Here is an 18,571-nt window from a genome sequence, read left to right on the forward strand (position 1 = left end):
AAAAAGCCTAAGCTAAGTTTGGTTAATAATCCTTTCCTCCAGTAATTTGACATCTGCAGTCAGCAAATCATTATTAAACTAGTCAGTTTTAAAACACTGTCGATAGGTAATGTTTGTTTTAGTCATAAGAATTTCTTTTAAATTTACTTTTAAACAGAACCAATATTATACTTAGTTTCTAATAAAGGCATTTTTAAATTTAATGTCTACTTACCATATTTTCATAGTTTATGTAGTTATTAACATACATTATATTGAACATCCAGTGTTGTTTACACATTTTTGAGTTGTAACCGACTTGAGTATTCCACTCAGGCCCAGAACCAAAATATGGTAACAGACATGCATACACTGCAAGCACCACTGCATATGCTGGTGTTAACCTGGTGATGAATATTACAACATTCTATAAGTTTACTAACAATGCAGAAAACTTTTCATTTCCTGAATTTAAAAAGTTTCAGTGTAGGGTATAAGATCACATAAAATTTAGATCAAATCTTTCATGGCAATAATGATGAGTGAGGTATATTTTTTAAAGAGAGGCTAATGGCTATCTTTCTAAAAATCAAATCTTTAAATGGTAATAATGATGGGTGGGGCATATTATTTTTAAAAAGGCTAATGGCTATTTTTCCAAATGACTTCCATTGGCAACTTACAGAAAACCCTTTACTTTCAACAGTCAACTCTCAATAAACAGATAAGGATAGGTTAAAAAGTCAAGAGTTTAGAAGTGCAAAAAGAAAATAGATGAGACAGAAACAAGAAGTGCAGATGACAAAGATGGAAGGTCACAAAGCAAAAATTCAAGTGAAGCAAGTAGTACAGAAGGGGCAACTAAGCAAAAGAAAAGATAGCAACGGAGGTCAGAAGGTATAAAAGGCTATAATAAAGGAAAACAAATAGGGACATAATTAGAATCATTAACTAAATCTATTTAAATTATTTTGTTATTTCTTACAAATATGCTTTCTTTTAGTAAGAAATCATGTGACACCAAAGGTCAAGAATATGGGCTTGACCTCAAGGTGAAATAGACCTTCTCTTCACTTGAATTGCCCCAAACTTAGACATACATTCATGAAAGTGTACATTTTTAGTAATGTCTTTCATCAGTAGATTGTTTATAAATTCCTGGAACTATTTCAACACTTTTCTGACAGAGATTCTCTCTGGATAAAGACAGAGTCCTTGTGTTAACATTGATAGTTTAAAGCAGTTCTTAGAAAAATATATATCAGTGCAGATATGCACACACATGGACATTATTCCATTATATCGATCATTTTTCAAACTAAAGTAACATCAAGAAATACTAATTCAATTACATTTTTATAGCACATCAAAGCTAAGTGATTCGTGATATCCACAGCAGGTGCTGAATCCAACTGAAATTGCTACAACTCTACAAAGTTCCAGGAACAATTAAAAAAGGGGTAGTGTAGAAACAGAATCCGCAGTTGAATTAGCTCCTCTCAATAAAAAATTATTGCTTATCCCTTGGCCAAACAAATGACCCCAGTGATGAGAAAGGAGCAAAAACCTAGCCTCTGTAGCTATATACCAGTTTTGCTGAAAAAATAATTAGAGAGATTTAAAAAAATAATAGATAATTGAAAAGCAGTAACTCGTCTGGCTATGATGCCATTTCAACAAAAATACTAAATTGTGTGCTGATGTGATAGGACATTCTTTGCATCAATGATGCAAGGTGCAGTTTCTAAAAGATTAAAGTAGTTCCAATTTATAAAGATGGAGATAAGCAAATCACCTTTAATAATAAACCCATCTACCTTTCCCATGTTCTCATAAATGTTTGAGATGTAGCTTACAGCAATATACCAAACCATTTCTTCTCTCACAATACATTAAAAAATGATCAGTATGGCTTCTGTAATGGCTTTTCTATAGATAGAGCAACATATGATCCCACAAACTCAGTTCTGGTTTAAGTCAAGATGAAAAATTGCCATTTTGGAATTTTATGTGACCTTGTTTGTGAAGGTCAGAAAATTTTATTAATAAAATGCGTGGATGGAGTCATATCTTAACAACATAAAACATATGATCACATTAATAAATGTTACCACAATAATAAAACAATTCAGAATGGGGAATCATTGAAATAAATATGGTATCCTACAATGCTCATTACTTGGTACACTCCTATTTGTGACCCCGCATAAACGATTTATCAAAGCTATTAGAGGGCTCTTCATAATGTGTGATGTTTGTTGATAGCACAATTATACTGATAAAGAACCCAAATGCACCCATACCAGACAGAGCCACTAGAATAGTGTAACAGGCTTAAAACTTCTTCATAGGCAGCAGTTTAACTCCTGAAAAACTTATGTTATGGCTTATGAGACTAATAAAAATTACTTACAGGTCCCAGAAGTAAATATCAGTGGGTACACATTAAATGGAAGTCTATGTGTAAAGTTTCTCTTCATCAAGATGAATAACAATGTGACAATGTATGTCGATAAATTATTCGAACAGCTCAATTTCAGTTGCTTTGAATTTCAAAATCTCTCTCATTATGTTCACCTGCAGCTAAGGTTTCTGGCATACTTAGCACATTATCACACAATAATGTTCTATGGCGTTATCTACTGGGAGAGTGTAGCACACATCAGAAAAGTACTTATTCTGGAAAAGCTGTAATGTGGGAACTGGCATTCTTACTTCTGCTACACACACAGTCACAGGTAATGTCAGACTGTAATATGTTTTGAATTATAGTATGTTATGAAGTTAATGTATTTTCATAAGAATTGATTCTGTAACATCTTTTCACTTCATTTTCATGAAGAATGGGTGAGTGGCATAGCCACATGAGTTTATGATACTAAGATGAGCTTGAAGACATGGTTCTTTTATTATATACAGAAGTTTTGTTATTCTTTTTCTTCAAGGAAGAATATTTGAAAAAAGTTTATGTTAAGATGCAGTGCTGAAAAAATGTAATATTATTGGTAGCACTGGGAACTGATTTAAAAAAGATGAAAGATGGACAAGAAGAGTATAAGGAGATTTTGTAGGAGCAAGTTTTTGCAGTACACATTGTTTATGTGTTTACATTTATCTCACTGTGTTCTATTCTTGTTAGCTTTAGGGCTAAGCTCCAGTTTCTGGGATTTTAAAACAATATTCGTCCCAGAGAGAAGGTGGACGATGAAGACTATTGTCTTATTTGAAAGGGGTGTGCTAAGGCCTCTCTGCTAGCCTCTATCTACACTCACAACCCCCCACCCCCACCCTGTCACAGAGACCCTAACTCACTTACCCTGCACCCAAAGCCTCTACCCCACACTTGCCTTTCCCTTGAACCATCTCCTTCTCCTGAACTACTTCTGCATATTATCAGGCACAGCACACAGCTCTGCATGCCTGTGGTAAAAACAAGTTCACCAGTACCACATTTCCCATCCTGTGTTTCTGCAGCCTCCCCTTCACGGTCATAAGCCATCCTTCCCTAAACTATCCTCCTGCTCCCTGCCTTCTGTCTTCCCTCACCTACAACTCCTCATCAAGATCGAACTGCAGAGCTGGCTCATTGTATTCATGTGGGACAATGTAGCCATACATAATGTGTGTGGGGTGGGGGCCATGCACTCCATAGCTCAAGAAGAAAAAAGATTCATCTGGAAGCTGGCAAGTTCTGAGTCTTGTTCAATCTTTAATCTAGGCATTATTCCTATGTTTCTCAATGTGAGCAGCTTAGCACTAAACATAATTAGTTCTTAGCACAAAGGCAAGTTTCAGATTCAAATCTTGGTCTGTTATACAATTTTAATTTGCTAGGAGGTTTCAGCTTTTTTATACTTTATAGAAATACCATGAATTGGTTGCTTCTGTAAATGTATAACTTGACTCGTTCCACATTCCTCAAGGCTTTCCTTAAAAATTAAAACTATGGAGCACATTATGTCAGTGAGTGAAAATAAAATGGACAGCAATAATGCCTGCAACTACATTCCTGTATCACTGAAAGTTGTCACTCATATAGAGCCTTAGAACATCTTCTGATATTAAAAGTTATTGTGTTATTTGTGTGTGAGAAACATTTTTTACAAAACTTGTACTGTCAAATACCTATCAAGCTGAATGAACATGGTAAATTTATGAGGTACAACCAGGAAGTAAGTTCCAATAGAGACGGCATGCGCAGGAGGAGAGAGGAGTAATGTGGGAATAATGCAGTGCAGTTCAGTCTTCTGATAGCAATAGTTCTCACACAGTACTACAATAATATGGCTGCTCTGATACTATCTCTTGCCAGCTGCAAAGTTCATGCACTTACCCAATTTTTGCATGCTCAGTAGTAGTCTCCAGCAGAGATCCACCACCAATTGTGTCACGTATATGAACCCAACATTATCGGTGACAGTATGGTCTGATAATGGTACAGGCAATTTGCTGAAGCAGGAACCAATATTCATGACAAACACCATAGCAGCTGATCATTCCTGGTGATACCAAAACTGATGGAAAGAGAGCAGCAAGCAATTTTGCAGAACCTGCCCTTCAAATTCCAGAACTCTCTAATCAGCCCCCCCCCCCCCCCCAATGTCTCACTCACTGTTGCAAAAAACTGTTTGCCAATGGTTTGTTCCTCCCCCCCCCCCCCCCAATGTCTCTCACTCACTGTTGCAAAAAACTGTTTGCCAATGGTTTGTTTTTCATTAAGTGTATGCAAGATGGGTGTCAAGGCAATTGACAGATAAACATGAAAGCAAATTTCTGGCCACAGCACTGACATTGCTACAGCAATACATGGAAAGGTGACAAGTTTCTCAACAATGCTGTCACTGGGGATGAACCATTGGTGTCGCATTCCACACCAGAAACAAAACATTAATCCATGCATTGGTGGCATAGTGGTTCATCTGTGAAGACCAAATTCAAGCAGACAGTCTTTGTCAAAAAACTCCTGTGCACTGTCTGCTGGGATCAATGAGGTGTCCTCTTGTATGAGTTTTCATGGTAAGGGGAGACCATAAATGCTTATAGTATTGACAGACACTAAAAAGTCTGAGGATGGCGATCCAGACCAAGAGACATAGTATGTTGACAAGAGGCATTACACTTGTGCAGGCCAATGCAAGACCCTATACAGCCAATGCTACACGCAATGTGTTGAATCAATTTGGATGGGAGATTTTCACCATCCACCCTACATCCTCAAACTTGCCCCAAGTAACTTTCATCCCTTCCATCTCATGAATCACTTTCTGGCAGGAAAACGTTTCCACAACAATTCAGAGGTGCAGATGGAAGTGCCTTCATCCCTCTGGACATTGACAGCAGACTCCTATGATATAGGCATACAACTGATGGTGCACCGTTACAACAAATGCTTCAACAACTGTGATGATTATGTTGAGACAGCACAGCCAGTGAATCTATGTAAATATTTTATAAATATTTCTTTTACTTACTGATATTTTTGTTTTCTTTATCAATCACCCAAAGTTACTTTCTGGATGCACCTCATACCATATGAAATAAAGGGCAAAATGACAGGAATACCATAACTGGCTGATGCTTTGAGAAAGTCAGTAGACTTACAGCTGCAGAGTCAAGAACAGCCACCAGAAGCAGCAGTACATGTATGTACACAGTGTTTAGTCTTTCTATTATGTGCTTCTGTGAGAAGGTGAATAGCATGTGCATTTTTAAGAATAAGTAGTGTTTATTATCTTTTTTTTCTAAATTGTTGCATAATTTTTGAGCATTAGTATCATATGTGCTGACTGTGTAACATAATGATAAACAGAAGTAACATAGCAACACTGTTTACATTAATTACATTCTATCTAGCTACTGTGTGTTAGTATTTATTCCTTGTTGTAGAGACAAACATAGGTTAAACTTGGATAGGGACAGCACATGTAATTTATGGTTTCAGGAACAAAAGGCCACTGCCCACAAACAGTTGGAAGCTGCATTGGCCACAGTCAACAGGCTTTACAATGTTGACCTGGTCTATCGTGATGTTGAGGCTCCTGGGGCTATAGCATCACCTGAGATGTTGTTGTGTCTTCTGATCTGGCAGATCCACAATCATCTGAATGTGATTAGAGAACAGTGGTGAGGCTGAGAATCTCAAGGGAGAAGGTGAAAGGGGATACTGGCTGGACAGCAGGTTTAAGGTCTTGCGCAATGCAGAGAGGATGTTTGAGACAGCATGGGACACCCCCTCTGTTGGAATAGCGGTCAGCCATCCTTAAAGAACCAGAGAAGTAGACAGGAAAAGTTTGCTGGTGTCTGCAAGATCCAAAATTAGGAGGCTGATGGAGACCCTTAGGGAAATAACAGGAATGTCAAGAGGGAAGGCCAGTTTCCACTCTGTACGCTTGCCAGCGATCTCATCCAATATTTAGTGGAGACTCTACTGGTGGTTACGTAGCACACTTGGTATACGTGCTTGCAAATTGTGACTCAAGTCAACACTAATGACACCTGCCACCTGTGTTCAAAGTCCACCCTTAGTTCCTACACATGGCTGGCTGCACAGGTGAAGACAGGTAGCTAACATCATACATGGGCTGGAATCTGTGCTACCATTTTGCAGCATTGTTCCCACAAAATATCATCTCACTCTGGTTTGAACCACATAGAAGGCTTGAACCAGGGACTCAGTGATTCTGTGAATCTTGTATGCTGATTTCCAACTGCTATTATCATACGGAGAATCGTAATCCCCCCCCCACCTCTAAACAGGCCAGGCATGCACTACACACAGGAAGCAATTGCGAGGGTAGTTGAGCACTGGTGGCATTCAGATGCAGGTTCGTTAGAGCAAAGAAATCTCTCTAAATAAATTTTTACATGGTCAAGATCACAGTCAAAACTTGTTTTTTATTGGACAGTTTTGACAGGTAAGAATGTCATCTTCAGATCTTTAAAAAAATTTTAGTTGCATATCACATTCCACTGAGCATTCATTACTCATGTCATTTTTAAATTTTAGTGGAGAGAATATTGCACATTCCACACAGGCTTGTCAAAAATAAAATTACAAACAGGTTTGTCGTGAGTAAAATATATACAGCTAAAATGCACCTTGTGGAACTTGGAATGTCTACATATGTAGCATTCTTTTGATGCCTATCAATTGTTAAAACCTATAATATACAGTAAAATTCCACATTTATGCCAATGTTTACATCCACTCCTTTGTTAGTAAGAGGTACGGTAACTTAATTTCTAAGTTTTAATCAAACATAAGTTTTTGCCTTTTTCAGGTCTTTTTGTCTCTTGGTTGTCACTGACTAAACATTTCTAACCATAGATGAAATATGCTTCTCTTTTTACTCACTGAAAACTTGTACTTACTGATATTTATAAGAGGCAGTTGTGCTGTGACAACTTCAATGGGGGCATATGTGTACTGAACTCAATATTGCATTGGCACTAATTGTATCATACCTAAACAATAGGAAACAGTTTGTCTCTGTCAGAAACAGCACTCACAGTTGCAAGAAGATAAAACAGGAGTCCCAGAAGGGTCTGTCCTTGGGCCCCTCTTTATTATAATTCCTGTCTGTAATTTACCCCACTGTGAACCTAACTTTGTTATTTGTTATGCTGATGAAACGACTTTACTAGCTCAGCATGAGAAAACATTAGTTCTGCAAGATATGATGCAAGATGGCAGGGAAACAGCACTAAATTGGTTCTTACCAAATATACTGCTTCACAACCCTGATAACCAGTAGATTATACTAGGATTTTCAAAAAAGCTACAGTTGAAAGCAGTTAAAATTCTAGGAATTCATAAAAACTCTAAGTTAATTTGGGAAACACACATCAACCATATCGGTACAACATTATCTTAAGCTACCTATATAATGCAGAAACTGAGAGGCTTAGTAACAAAAGAACATTTAAGAGTAATTTATTTTGGACTCTTCAGTCACATGTAGGGTATGGCCTGCTGATATGGGGGCATTATCCTCACATCAGTGGAATTCTAATAATTCAGAAGAATGTGGTACTGGTAATGACCAATGCTGGTAGATTAGAGCACTGCTGGCCACTATTCATGCAGCTCAAAGTCTACTTTTTTTTTCTTTTACAGCAAAATCTACACCTGTTTTGTCTGAAGCATTTGCTTTGTTTTTCCGCAGATGGCATTGTAATCGGAGGAACAGAAATGGTTACACAATCGTAATTTACAACATGCTTCTGAGCAGCCCTTGAATATCCAATGGCACACGGAACCCCACCTCCATGCTGCAAGAGTGGGATAAGTCAGTATTTCGTAACTTCTAATTGGAAACCTCATTCACAATGTTGTATTCTTCCAACATATGAAACAGGGAACTACTCAACATGCCACCATGTCCATGTAGCAAACAATGATGTATCACAACTGGCAGTACACTGCCACCAGAGCTCACATATTACACAGACATAGAACAGACAGGAACTCTAAACATTACAACACTTGTTCAGTGATTATTGCTTTCAAACCTACCTATCATTAGGAGAACAGACATGCAAGTGGATGATGAATGTTGCAACCACAGAAGAAAAAATTGAAATGATCCTTATTTATGGAGAATGTAGGAGAAATGTGAGGCTGTCGTTGCCTTGTATGATGAGCATTTTCCACAGAAAGCTCACTCTCATTCACTCATTTACATGGTAGTGGAAGCCTTTATGCCTGATGGCAGCGTACAGACTGGCAAAAGGAAATGAAGCAAACATGTTACAGGAGAAGCTAATGAAATATCTGTACTCGTGGCAGTGCAGCACAATACATATATAAGCTCCCAGAAATTACAGTGCAGTTCTGGTATGTCCTGAGGTAGTATTGTCACACATTGTCAGTAGGTAGTATTGTCATAAGTATCATCCATACCATGTGTCACTGCATCAAGAATTCATGTCGCCAATTTCTATAACCGGGTAGTACTTTGTAAATGGCATGTCAACAAATGCAAATGACCCCCACATTCTTTGTTGAGGTACTATTTTCCAGTGAGTCTACATACACAAAACATGGTAGTGTTAACTGGCATGACATGGATTACTGGAGTGTAGGCAACCCCACTGATTACGGCATGCAGTCTATCAACATGTTTAGTCAGCTAACATATTGTGTGGCATCCTGGGAAACAAACTCATTAGTCTATAGTTTATCAATGGCAGACTGAGTAGATGCAAATATCAAATAGTTTTGGAACAGATACTACTGGTACTACTGCAGGATGTTGCCCTGGATGTTCAGCAGTGTATGTGGTCTTAGCATGATAGATGCACAGCACATTATGCAATTGACGCATGAGAGGTATTAGACGAAGTTTACACTGGTTGGTGAATCGGCAGAGGTGGCCTTATTTTATTGGCCCAACAGCACACCAGATTTGATGTCCTCAGATTTCTTTCTGTGGGGATATTTACAAAGTAAGATGTACCAGTGAGTACCAACATGCCATATAGACATGGTCGACTGCATCAGAAATGCCTGTACTGTCATTCCCACAGATATGCTTCTGTCTAGTGTATTGTCATTTGAAAAGTAGTGTGTTTGAAGATTTAGTCTAACTGGAAAAGTAGAAGAGCCTTTGCCTCGAGCCATGGCCACACTGGTGTGTTGAGTAGTCCTCTGTTCAATATGTTGTTGTTGTTGTTGTTGTTGTTGTTGTGGTCTTCAGTCCTGAGACTGGTTTGATGCAGCTCTCCATGCTACTCTATCCTGTGTAAGCTTCTTCATCTTCCAGTACCTACTGCAGCCTACATCCTTCTGAATCTGCTTAGTGTATTCATCTCTTGGTCTCCCTCTACAATTTTTACCCTCCACGCTGCCCTCCAGTACTGAATTGGTGATTCCTTGATGCCTCAGAACATGTCCTACCATGCAATCCCTTCTTCTAGTCAAGTTGTGCCACAAACTCCTCTTCTCCCCAATTCTATTCAATACCTCCTCATTAGTTATGTGATCTACCCATCTAATCTTCAGCATTTCGAAAGCTTCTATTCTCTTCTTGCCTAAACTATTTATCGTCCATGTTTCACTTCCATACATGGCTACACTCCATACAAATACTTTCAGAAACGACTTCCTGACACTTAAATCAATACTTGATGTTAACAAATTTCTCTTCTTCAGAAACGCTTTCCTTGCCATTGCCAGTCTACATTTTATATCCTCTCTACTTCAACCATCATCAGTTATTTTGCTCCCCAAATAGCAAAACTCCTTTACTACTTTAAGTGTCTCATTTCCTCATTTTGCATTTGTTGATATTCATCTTATACCCTCCTTTCAAGACACTGTCCATTCCGTTCAATTGCTTTCCAAGTCCTTTGCTGTCTCTGACAGAATTACAATGTCATTGGTGAACCTCAAAGTTTTTATTTCTTCTCCATGGATTTTAATACCTACTCCAAACTTTTCTTTTGTTTCCTTTACTGCTCGCTCAATGTACAGATTGAATAGCATCGGGGAGAGGCTACAACCCTGTCTCCCTCCCTTCCCAACCACTGCTTCCCTTTCATGTCCTTCAACTCTTATAACTGCCATCTGCTTTCTGTACAAATTGTAAATAGCCTTTCACTCCCTGTATTTTACCCCTGCCACCTTCAAAATTTGAAAGAGATTATTCCAGTCAACATTGTCTTTCCTTAATCTAGCTTCTAAGATAAGTCGTAGGGTCAGTATTGCCTCACGTGTTCCAATATTTCCACGGAATCCAGTCAGAGGAATAAAACATTGTGAGTGAGCCTCGCAGCATGGAGGTGGGGTCCCACATGGCACTGGATATTCAAGGGCCACTGATAGCATGTTGTAAATTATGATTGTATACCCATTTATATTCCTTCAATTACAGCATCATCTATGGCGAAACAAAGAAAATGCCTCAGACATTAAAAACAGCGGGTTCCCACTGAAGATTTCTAAGCTGCCCCCCACCATCCACACACAGAGTGGTGTGGGGAGTCATGTGTGGTATCACTGGATGTCCCCCTCTAAGGCAAACAAATTCGAATTACAGCTTTTTTTGATCCAATATGTAGTTTTTGATTTCAAAATAAGGGAAAACATACACCACCATAACATCAGATGCAAAATAAAATTAGATATACCTTAGCACAGGATGGCAAGAACAGGGAATTCCCATCTAAGCAATGGCTTAAAAATATTTAATAAACTTCCATTTTCTGCTTGGTCAGCTCACATAACTAGCTATAGTAGCAAGCTATTAAACTTCTTATTTATTAATCCTTATGATATAATTGAATTTATGAATATAAAATCAAGTGAAATTAATTTTTAAGGTTTTCATTATGTTACATCATTGACTGTATTTATTTATTATTTTATTGTTTATCCTATCATTTCTAGGTTCTATTTGGAATATATAATGCTCATTTAGTTTTAAGGTATTATTGAAAGAAAACATAAAGTGCTATTGATGTAAAATGCCTATTTCACTTCAACTGATCAATGGTAAATAAATAATCCAAATCAGTTGTGTTCTCTTGTTTCTAGAGGTGTCATCTAGATAGTATTAAACTAACATACCTGAGGAGCCTCTGCAGAATTCCTGTGGCAATCCAAAATCCACCACGTTGTTGCACATCTCTCATGAAATTCATCGCACGAAGCATCCCACTTATCAGAAAGAATGAATCTACATTAATCATACTGTTCAGAAGTGGCATCTTTGGTATGTCACGTGTTGACTGAAAAAGAAAAAATACTGTAAAACACTTCCTGGAACTACAAATATTTGTCTTTTTACTTTTCTTGGAAATTGACCAATTAGTTTATTAATCTTTCTGTGTCACCCTCCTAATGAGTCCTTGGTTAGCAACTGACAATATTATGAAAAGGATAGATGGCTACTCACCCTATAGTTGAAATGCTGAGACACAGAGAGACACAAGAAGAAGACTGCTAAACAATTAAACTTTCAGCCAAAAAACCTTCTTCTGAATAAGACAACGTATACACACATGTTCATGCAAACACAACTCATATATACATGGCCACTGTCTCCACCTGCTGAGATCATACTGCAAGTGACAGCGCATGATAGGAGAAGCAATTTAGGTGGTGGGGGTTAATGAGGAGGCTGAAGCAGGGAGGTGCAGAAGTTTCAGGATAGGAGTATAGGACGGTAAAGTGTTGCTTGTGGGAGCATACAGGGATATGGGGATGACGTGGAAAAAGGGTAGGGCAGCTAGGAGCAGTTGGGAGTTTAGATGGAATAGCAGTGGGGCGGGGGAGGGAAGCAAAAAAGGAGAGAAATGAAAAGGACTGTGGGTGGAATAGAAGACTGTGTGCTGGAGTGGGAGCAGGGAAGGGTATAGGTGGGTGATGAACAGTGACTAATGAAGGTTGAAGCCAAGAGAGTTATGGGAATGTAGGATATATTGCAGGAGAGTTCCCAACTGCACAGTTCAGAAAAGCTGTTGTTGGTAGGAAGGATCCAGAGGGCATAGGCTATGAAGCAGTCACTGAAATGAAGAACATTGTGTTGGGCACTGTGCTTAGCAACCGGGTGGTCCAGCTGTTTCTTGGCCACAGTTTGTTAGTATCCATTCATGTGGACAAACAGCTTGTTGATTGTCAAGCCCATGTAGAACACATCATGATGGTTGCAGCTTAGCTTGTAGATCACATCAGTGGTTTTACAAGTAGCCCTGACTTTGATGGGATAGATTATGCTTGTGGCATGACTGGTTTGGAGAAGGTGGTGGTGGTGGATGGATGTATGGGACAAGTCTTGCATCTAGGTTTGTTACAGGGATATGAGTTAACCTTACATCCCTAAAAAGAACTGCAATTGACCACCTAAAAGCTTATCCCAACCTTATAATCCTACCTGCTGACAAAGGCTCCATCATTGTTGTTTTGAACCACAAGGATTACCTGGTAGAAGGATTTCACCAGCTGTCAGATTCATCCTGCCACAGTGACCCCATTCCACAAATCCAGCAGGATTTCCAGTCTCTTCTCAAATCCTTAGGCCCATTCCAGAACCTCTTCCCAGATTCTCTCTCTCTCTCTCTCTCTCTCTCTCTCTCTCTCTCTCTCTCTCTCGCTCACCCCTACCTCTGCCCACAGTCCTGCCTTTAACATTATTCCTTAAATCCATAAACTCAATTACTCAGCATGCCCCTTTGTGGCCAGTTATTGTGCCTCCACTGAGAGAATCTCTGTTCTTGTAGAAAAACACCTTCAGCCTATTACCCACAACCTACCATTCTATATAAAAGACAGAAGCCATTGCCTCCACAAGTTTTCCACAGTTCCTGTTCCTTTCCCACGTGTTGTTCTGCTCATCACTATTGATGCCATCTCCATTTGCACTAACATCCCTAATGCCCATGGCCTTGCTGCTATTGAACACTAGCTCTCCTAAGATCCCTTGATGGATTGCAAACCTACAATCTCATTCCTGGTCACCATGACCAACTATATCGTCACCCACAATTACGGCTCCTTTGAAGGTATCACCTACAAACAAATCTAAGATATAGCAATAGACACCCATATGGCTTTGTCCTTTGCCAACCTATTTATGGGCCATCAGAGAAACCCTTCATAACATATATAGTCCCAAACCACTCACCTGGTTCTGATTCACTGATGACATCTTTGTGATCTGGATTGAGGGTGATGGCACCCTGCCCACATTCCTCCAGAACTCAACATCATCTCCCCATTCACTTCACCTTGTCATCCTCATCCCAAAAAGCCACCTACCTCAATGTTGACCTCCACCTCAAAGATAGCTACACCAGTACCTCCATCCATATTGAACCTCCCAAACACTAGCAATAGCTCCACTTCAAGAGCTGCCATGCTTTCCACACCAAGAGGTCCCTTCCACACAGTGTAGCCACCCATGACCATCACATCTGTAGTGATGAGCAGCTCCTCTCAAAATACACTAAGAATCTCACTGAGGCCTTCACAGACCATAATTAACCTCCCAACCCTGTCCAGAAACAGATTTCCCATGCCTTACTCTCCAGTCATCCGCTACCTCCCAAAGTCTCACCGTCCAGTCAAAGAGGAACATTTTCCTCATGTCTTAGTACCACACAGGACTGGAGCAACTGAAATACATTCTCTGCTAGGTTTTAGACTACCTCTCATCATGTCCTAAAATGAGGAATATACGACCCATTATCCTTCCCACCCCTCCCACAAAGGTATTCGAGTTTGTACTGAACCTACGTAATATCCTTCTCCATCCATATTCAAGGCCTGCTCCCAACACCTTGCCTCATGGCTCATATTCCTGTAATAGATCTAGATGCAAAGTCTGTGCCATACGTCCTCCCACCACCACCAACTACTTCAGTCCAGTCACAAGCATCACCTATCCCAAAAAATGCAGGGCTACCTGTGAAACCACTCATGTGTCCTATAAGCTTAACTGCAAACCCTGTGATGTGTTCTACATAGGCATGACAAGCACCAAGCTGTCTGTCTCAGGGTGTATACGTGGACAAGGAAAAAAAATTCCCGGATTTTTCCCGGATCTCCCGGTTAAAAATACACTTTCTCCTGGGTGAAAATACACTTTTTCTGTATTAAGTGACAGTACACTTTTCCTCAGAACTGTTAAACTTATGAATCATTTGAATGGTTATGGTTTTATACAGTGGCTTAGGATTTCCCAGCACTTTAGAAAACAAAACTCATAGGAAAAAAACACATTTTGGAAAGTTATTTGATGTGCAGCAACAGGTACACTGAAAATTTTCATATTACGAAAGTATAAATTCACATTCCACCAAACACCACATGTTACTCTCTGAAGCATTGAAATCAGTGGAGACTTCAATCATCCAACTATTAACTGGGAAAAATATAATTTTGTTAGTGGTGGACATGATAAGACATCCTGTGAAAATTCACTAAATACTGTCTCTGAAAACTATCTAGAACAGATAGTTAGGAACACCACTCATGTTGGAAATATCTTGAATTTCATGGCAACAAACGGGCCTGACCTCTCTGAGGATGTCCACATTGAAACTAGCATCAGTGACCATGACGCAGTTGTGAGAACAATGACTACCAAAGTACAGAGGCCAACTAAACCAAGCAGAAAGACATATATATGTTCAATAAACTAGATAAAAAAAACAGTAATGTCATATCTCTTTTAGAAACTTGAAACTTTCAGCACAGGCCAGGAGCATGGAGAGGAACTATAGCTCAAGTTTAAAAAAATAGTTGACCATGCACTGGATAGATATGTATCTCATAGAAAGTTCATAATGGAAGAAACCTTCCATGGTATACAGTCACTCTAAAGAAACTTCTAAAGAAACAGAGAATACTGCTTAGTAGGTTAAAACAAAGTGCAGTCATGTAGATACAGATATGCTGAATGAAATGTGTTTGGCTGTCAAGAAAGCAACGTGTGATGCCTTCAATGACTGCCATAGCAGAATATTGTCAAATGACATTTCACAAAATTCAAATCAATTCTGGTCATATGTAAAGGCTGTTTGTGTCACCAAAGTTAGTGACCAGTGCCTAGTGAGTGAGACAAGAACTGAAATTCAGAGTAGCAAAGCAAAAGCTGAAATGCTTAACTCCATTTCCTAGTGTTCCTTTACAAAGCAAAACCCAGGAGAATTGCCCCAATTTAATCCTTGTATCACTGAAAAGATGAATGAAATAAGTATTAGTGTCAGGGGTTTTTAGAAACAGCTGAAATTGTTAAAACTGAACAAAGCTCCAGATCCTGATGGAGTCCCTGTCAGATTTTATACTGAATTTGTGGCTGGTTATCCCCTCTTCTCACTATAATTTATTGTAGATCCCTCAATCAAAAAACCATGCCCAGTTGTTGGAAAAAGATACAGGTCACACACATCTACAAGAAGGGTAGTAGAAGTGATCCACAAAACTACCATCCAGTATCCTTGACACTGATTTACTGTATAATCTTAGAACATAATCTGAGCTCTAACATAATGAACTATTTTGAACAGAATTACCGCCTCAAATGCCAACCTGCATGGTTTCTGAGAACATCGATCATGTGAGACCCAACTCACACTTTTCTCACATGACATACTGAAAGCTTTGGATCAAGGCAACCAAGTAGATGTAGTGTTTCTTGATTTCCTAAAAGCATTTGACGCAGTACTGGATCTACACTTATTATCAAAAGTACAATCATATGGGATATCAAGTGAAATTTTTGACTCGACTGAGGACTTTTTGTTAGGGAGAACACAGTATGTTATCTTCGATGAAGAGTCATCATCAGATGTAGAAGTAACTTCGGGTGCACCAGAGGGAAGTGTGTTGGGATTATTCCTGTTCATGTTGTATATTAATGACCTTGCGGACAATATTAATAGTAGAATCCGGAATTTTGCACATGATGCAGTAATCTATAATGAAGTACTATCTGAGAGCAGTTACATAACTATTCTGTCAGATTCTGATAAGATTTCAACGTGGTACAGAGACTGTCATCTTGCTCAAACTTTTCAGAAATGTAAAATTTTGCACTTCAAAAAATAAAAAAAATGTAGTAGTCTATGACTATAATATCAGTGAGCCACTGTTCAAATCAGCCAACTCACACAGATACCTGGGTGTAACACTTTGTAGGATACAGAATGGAATGATCATATAGGTTCAGTCATGGATAAAGCAGGTAATAGAGTTTGGGTTATTGGTAGAATACTGGGGAAGTGCTATCAATCCACAAAAGAGATTGCTTACAAATTACTCATGTGACACATCAAAAAACATTGGTCAAGTGTGGGGGACCCATATCAGATAGGACAAACAGGGGATATTGAACATATACAGAGAAGGGCAGCATGAATGGTCATAGGTTTGTTTAATCTGTGGGAGAGTGTCACATAGATACTGAAGGAACTGAGACTCTTGAAGACAGACTTAAACTATTCCAAGAAAGTCTATTAACAAAGTTTCAAGAACCGGATTTAAATGATTACTTTAAGGGTATAATACAACCCCCTATGTATTGCTTACACAGCGATCATGAAGATAGTATTAGAATATTTACTGTGTGCACAGAGGCATTCAAACATTCTTCCTGTGCTCCATACATGAATGGCACAGAAGAAACCCTAACATCTAGTATAATGGGACATTCCCTATGCCACGCTGCTCACAGTGGTTTGCATAGTATTTTTGTATATGTAGATGTAGAAGTTCCAAACACACTGCCTGAAGAGAAAGCTCTACCTAATTCTGGTTAACAGCTGTAGACAAGAGTAGAACCACATGGTCACAAATATTGTGAAACCCTCCAGTTTGTTGAAATGAAAAGCAAAACACACGTACTACCCCCTTAAGTAATCATAAACGGATGCCTATGTTCCAATAAATTAAGATTCAGTGTTGACTCTTCTTAATGCTTTATGAGGACATATATTTTAGCATCCATCATGTGTTGAAGACTTTCTCTCACTTATTACTTTTATGTTAGTTGTCTTAAGATCAGATATATTATAATTATACTACCAAATGTAGCTCACATTCACAATAGTCATAATTACAAGTTCCATACCTCAAGAAGAATAACTTTATTGACCCATGGTTCCTGTGACATCTGGAGAATTTTATGGGTCATAATGACCCACAGAGCACTGAAAGCACGGATACCATCAATGCACGCAATGGAACTATTTGTGCGATGATTGTTCCAGAGATTCTTCCAGCTGCTACACAATGACATTCCTTTTGCTAAGTTAGCAAGTGAGTTAGATGCTGCAATAAAATCAGATCATTAAGTTTCACTAAGATATTGTATTCTACAAAGAGAGAATACTACAGAGAAATGTATAAAGGAGACATACCAAATCTGGATTAATTTTAAAAAATAACAGTGCAAAACACAATCTTTTCAATGATGCTAAGGGATGTGAATTAATTGACACATGATGTACATTTCATGGAATGCAGATAGGGTATAAATTGAAATATAGTGGACATACAAGTAAGAGGCATTGGAAGTTTTACTATGTGTGATGAAGTCAGGTTTTGATTAAAGGCATGGAAAAAGAAGCTGAGAGGATTAATGTTTGGGTTTTGTTAGTGGTGTTGTCATTAGAGTCAGAACAGAAGCTCACTGGAGAAGGTGGAAAAGAAAATCAAATGAATCCCATTTGAAGGGAACAATGTGGCATGAGGGAAACTAAAAATCTTAATCAAATGGGTAAAGGGAGATTCAAAAATTGATTCTTATGGATATGAGTCTACTGTCTTAAGCAGCCTCTCACTTGGGTGATACATGAAGCAGAGACAAATAAGAGAGCATATAGAAATTACTACTTTTGAAACTATCTCTCTTCTTTCTTTTGATAGTGCCTTTGTCCTGCATTCGGCACAGGGTCGGCATGGTTAATGTGGATTTGGTGTGGTTAATTTTTAAGGGGTGGCTGGATGCCCTTCCTGCCGCCATTCACCAACTATCTCTCTTATTCTTGTTAAACCAGTTACACAACCAATGGCCACAAGTAGCTGTATTAGGACATCTGTGTGGTTTTGTGTGTGTGTGTGTGTGTGTGTGTGTGTGTAAGAGAGAGA

At 38.8% G+C, this 18,571-nt stretch overlaps 1 protein-coding gene across 1 annotated transcript in view; it reads right to left on the reverse strand.

The window, feature by feature from the left end:
* The window catches only part of LOC126413034 (O-acyltransferase like protein-like), a 190,135-nt gene that overhangs the window by 80,327 nt on the left and 91,237 nt on the right, over positions 1 to 18,571 (reverse strand). Inside the window, exons 4-5 of the mRNA XM_050082928.1 lie at positions 11,549 to 11,709; positions 215 to 383 (exon numbers count right to left, since the gene is read on the reverse strand). Of these exons, the coding sequence (XP_049938885.1) occupies positions 215 to 383; positions 11,549 to 11,709 (330 nt within the window). The remainder of the gene's footprint in view (positions 1 to 214; positions 384 to 11,548; positions 11,710 to 18,571) is intronic.

This window comes from Schistocerca serialis, chromosome 7 (assembly GCF_023864345.2).
Source record: "Schistocerca serialis cubense isolate TAMUIC-IGC-003099 chromosome 7, iqSchSeri2.2, whole genome shotgun sequence".
Taxonomy (NCBI): Eukaryota; Metazoa; Arthropoda; class Insecta; order Orthoptera; family Acrididae; genus Schistocerca; species Schistocerca serialis.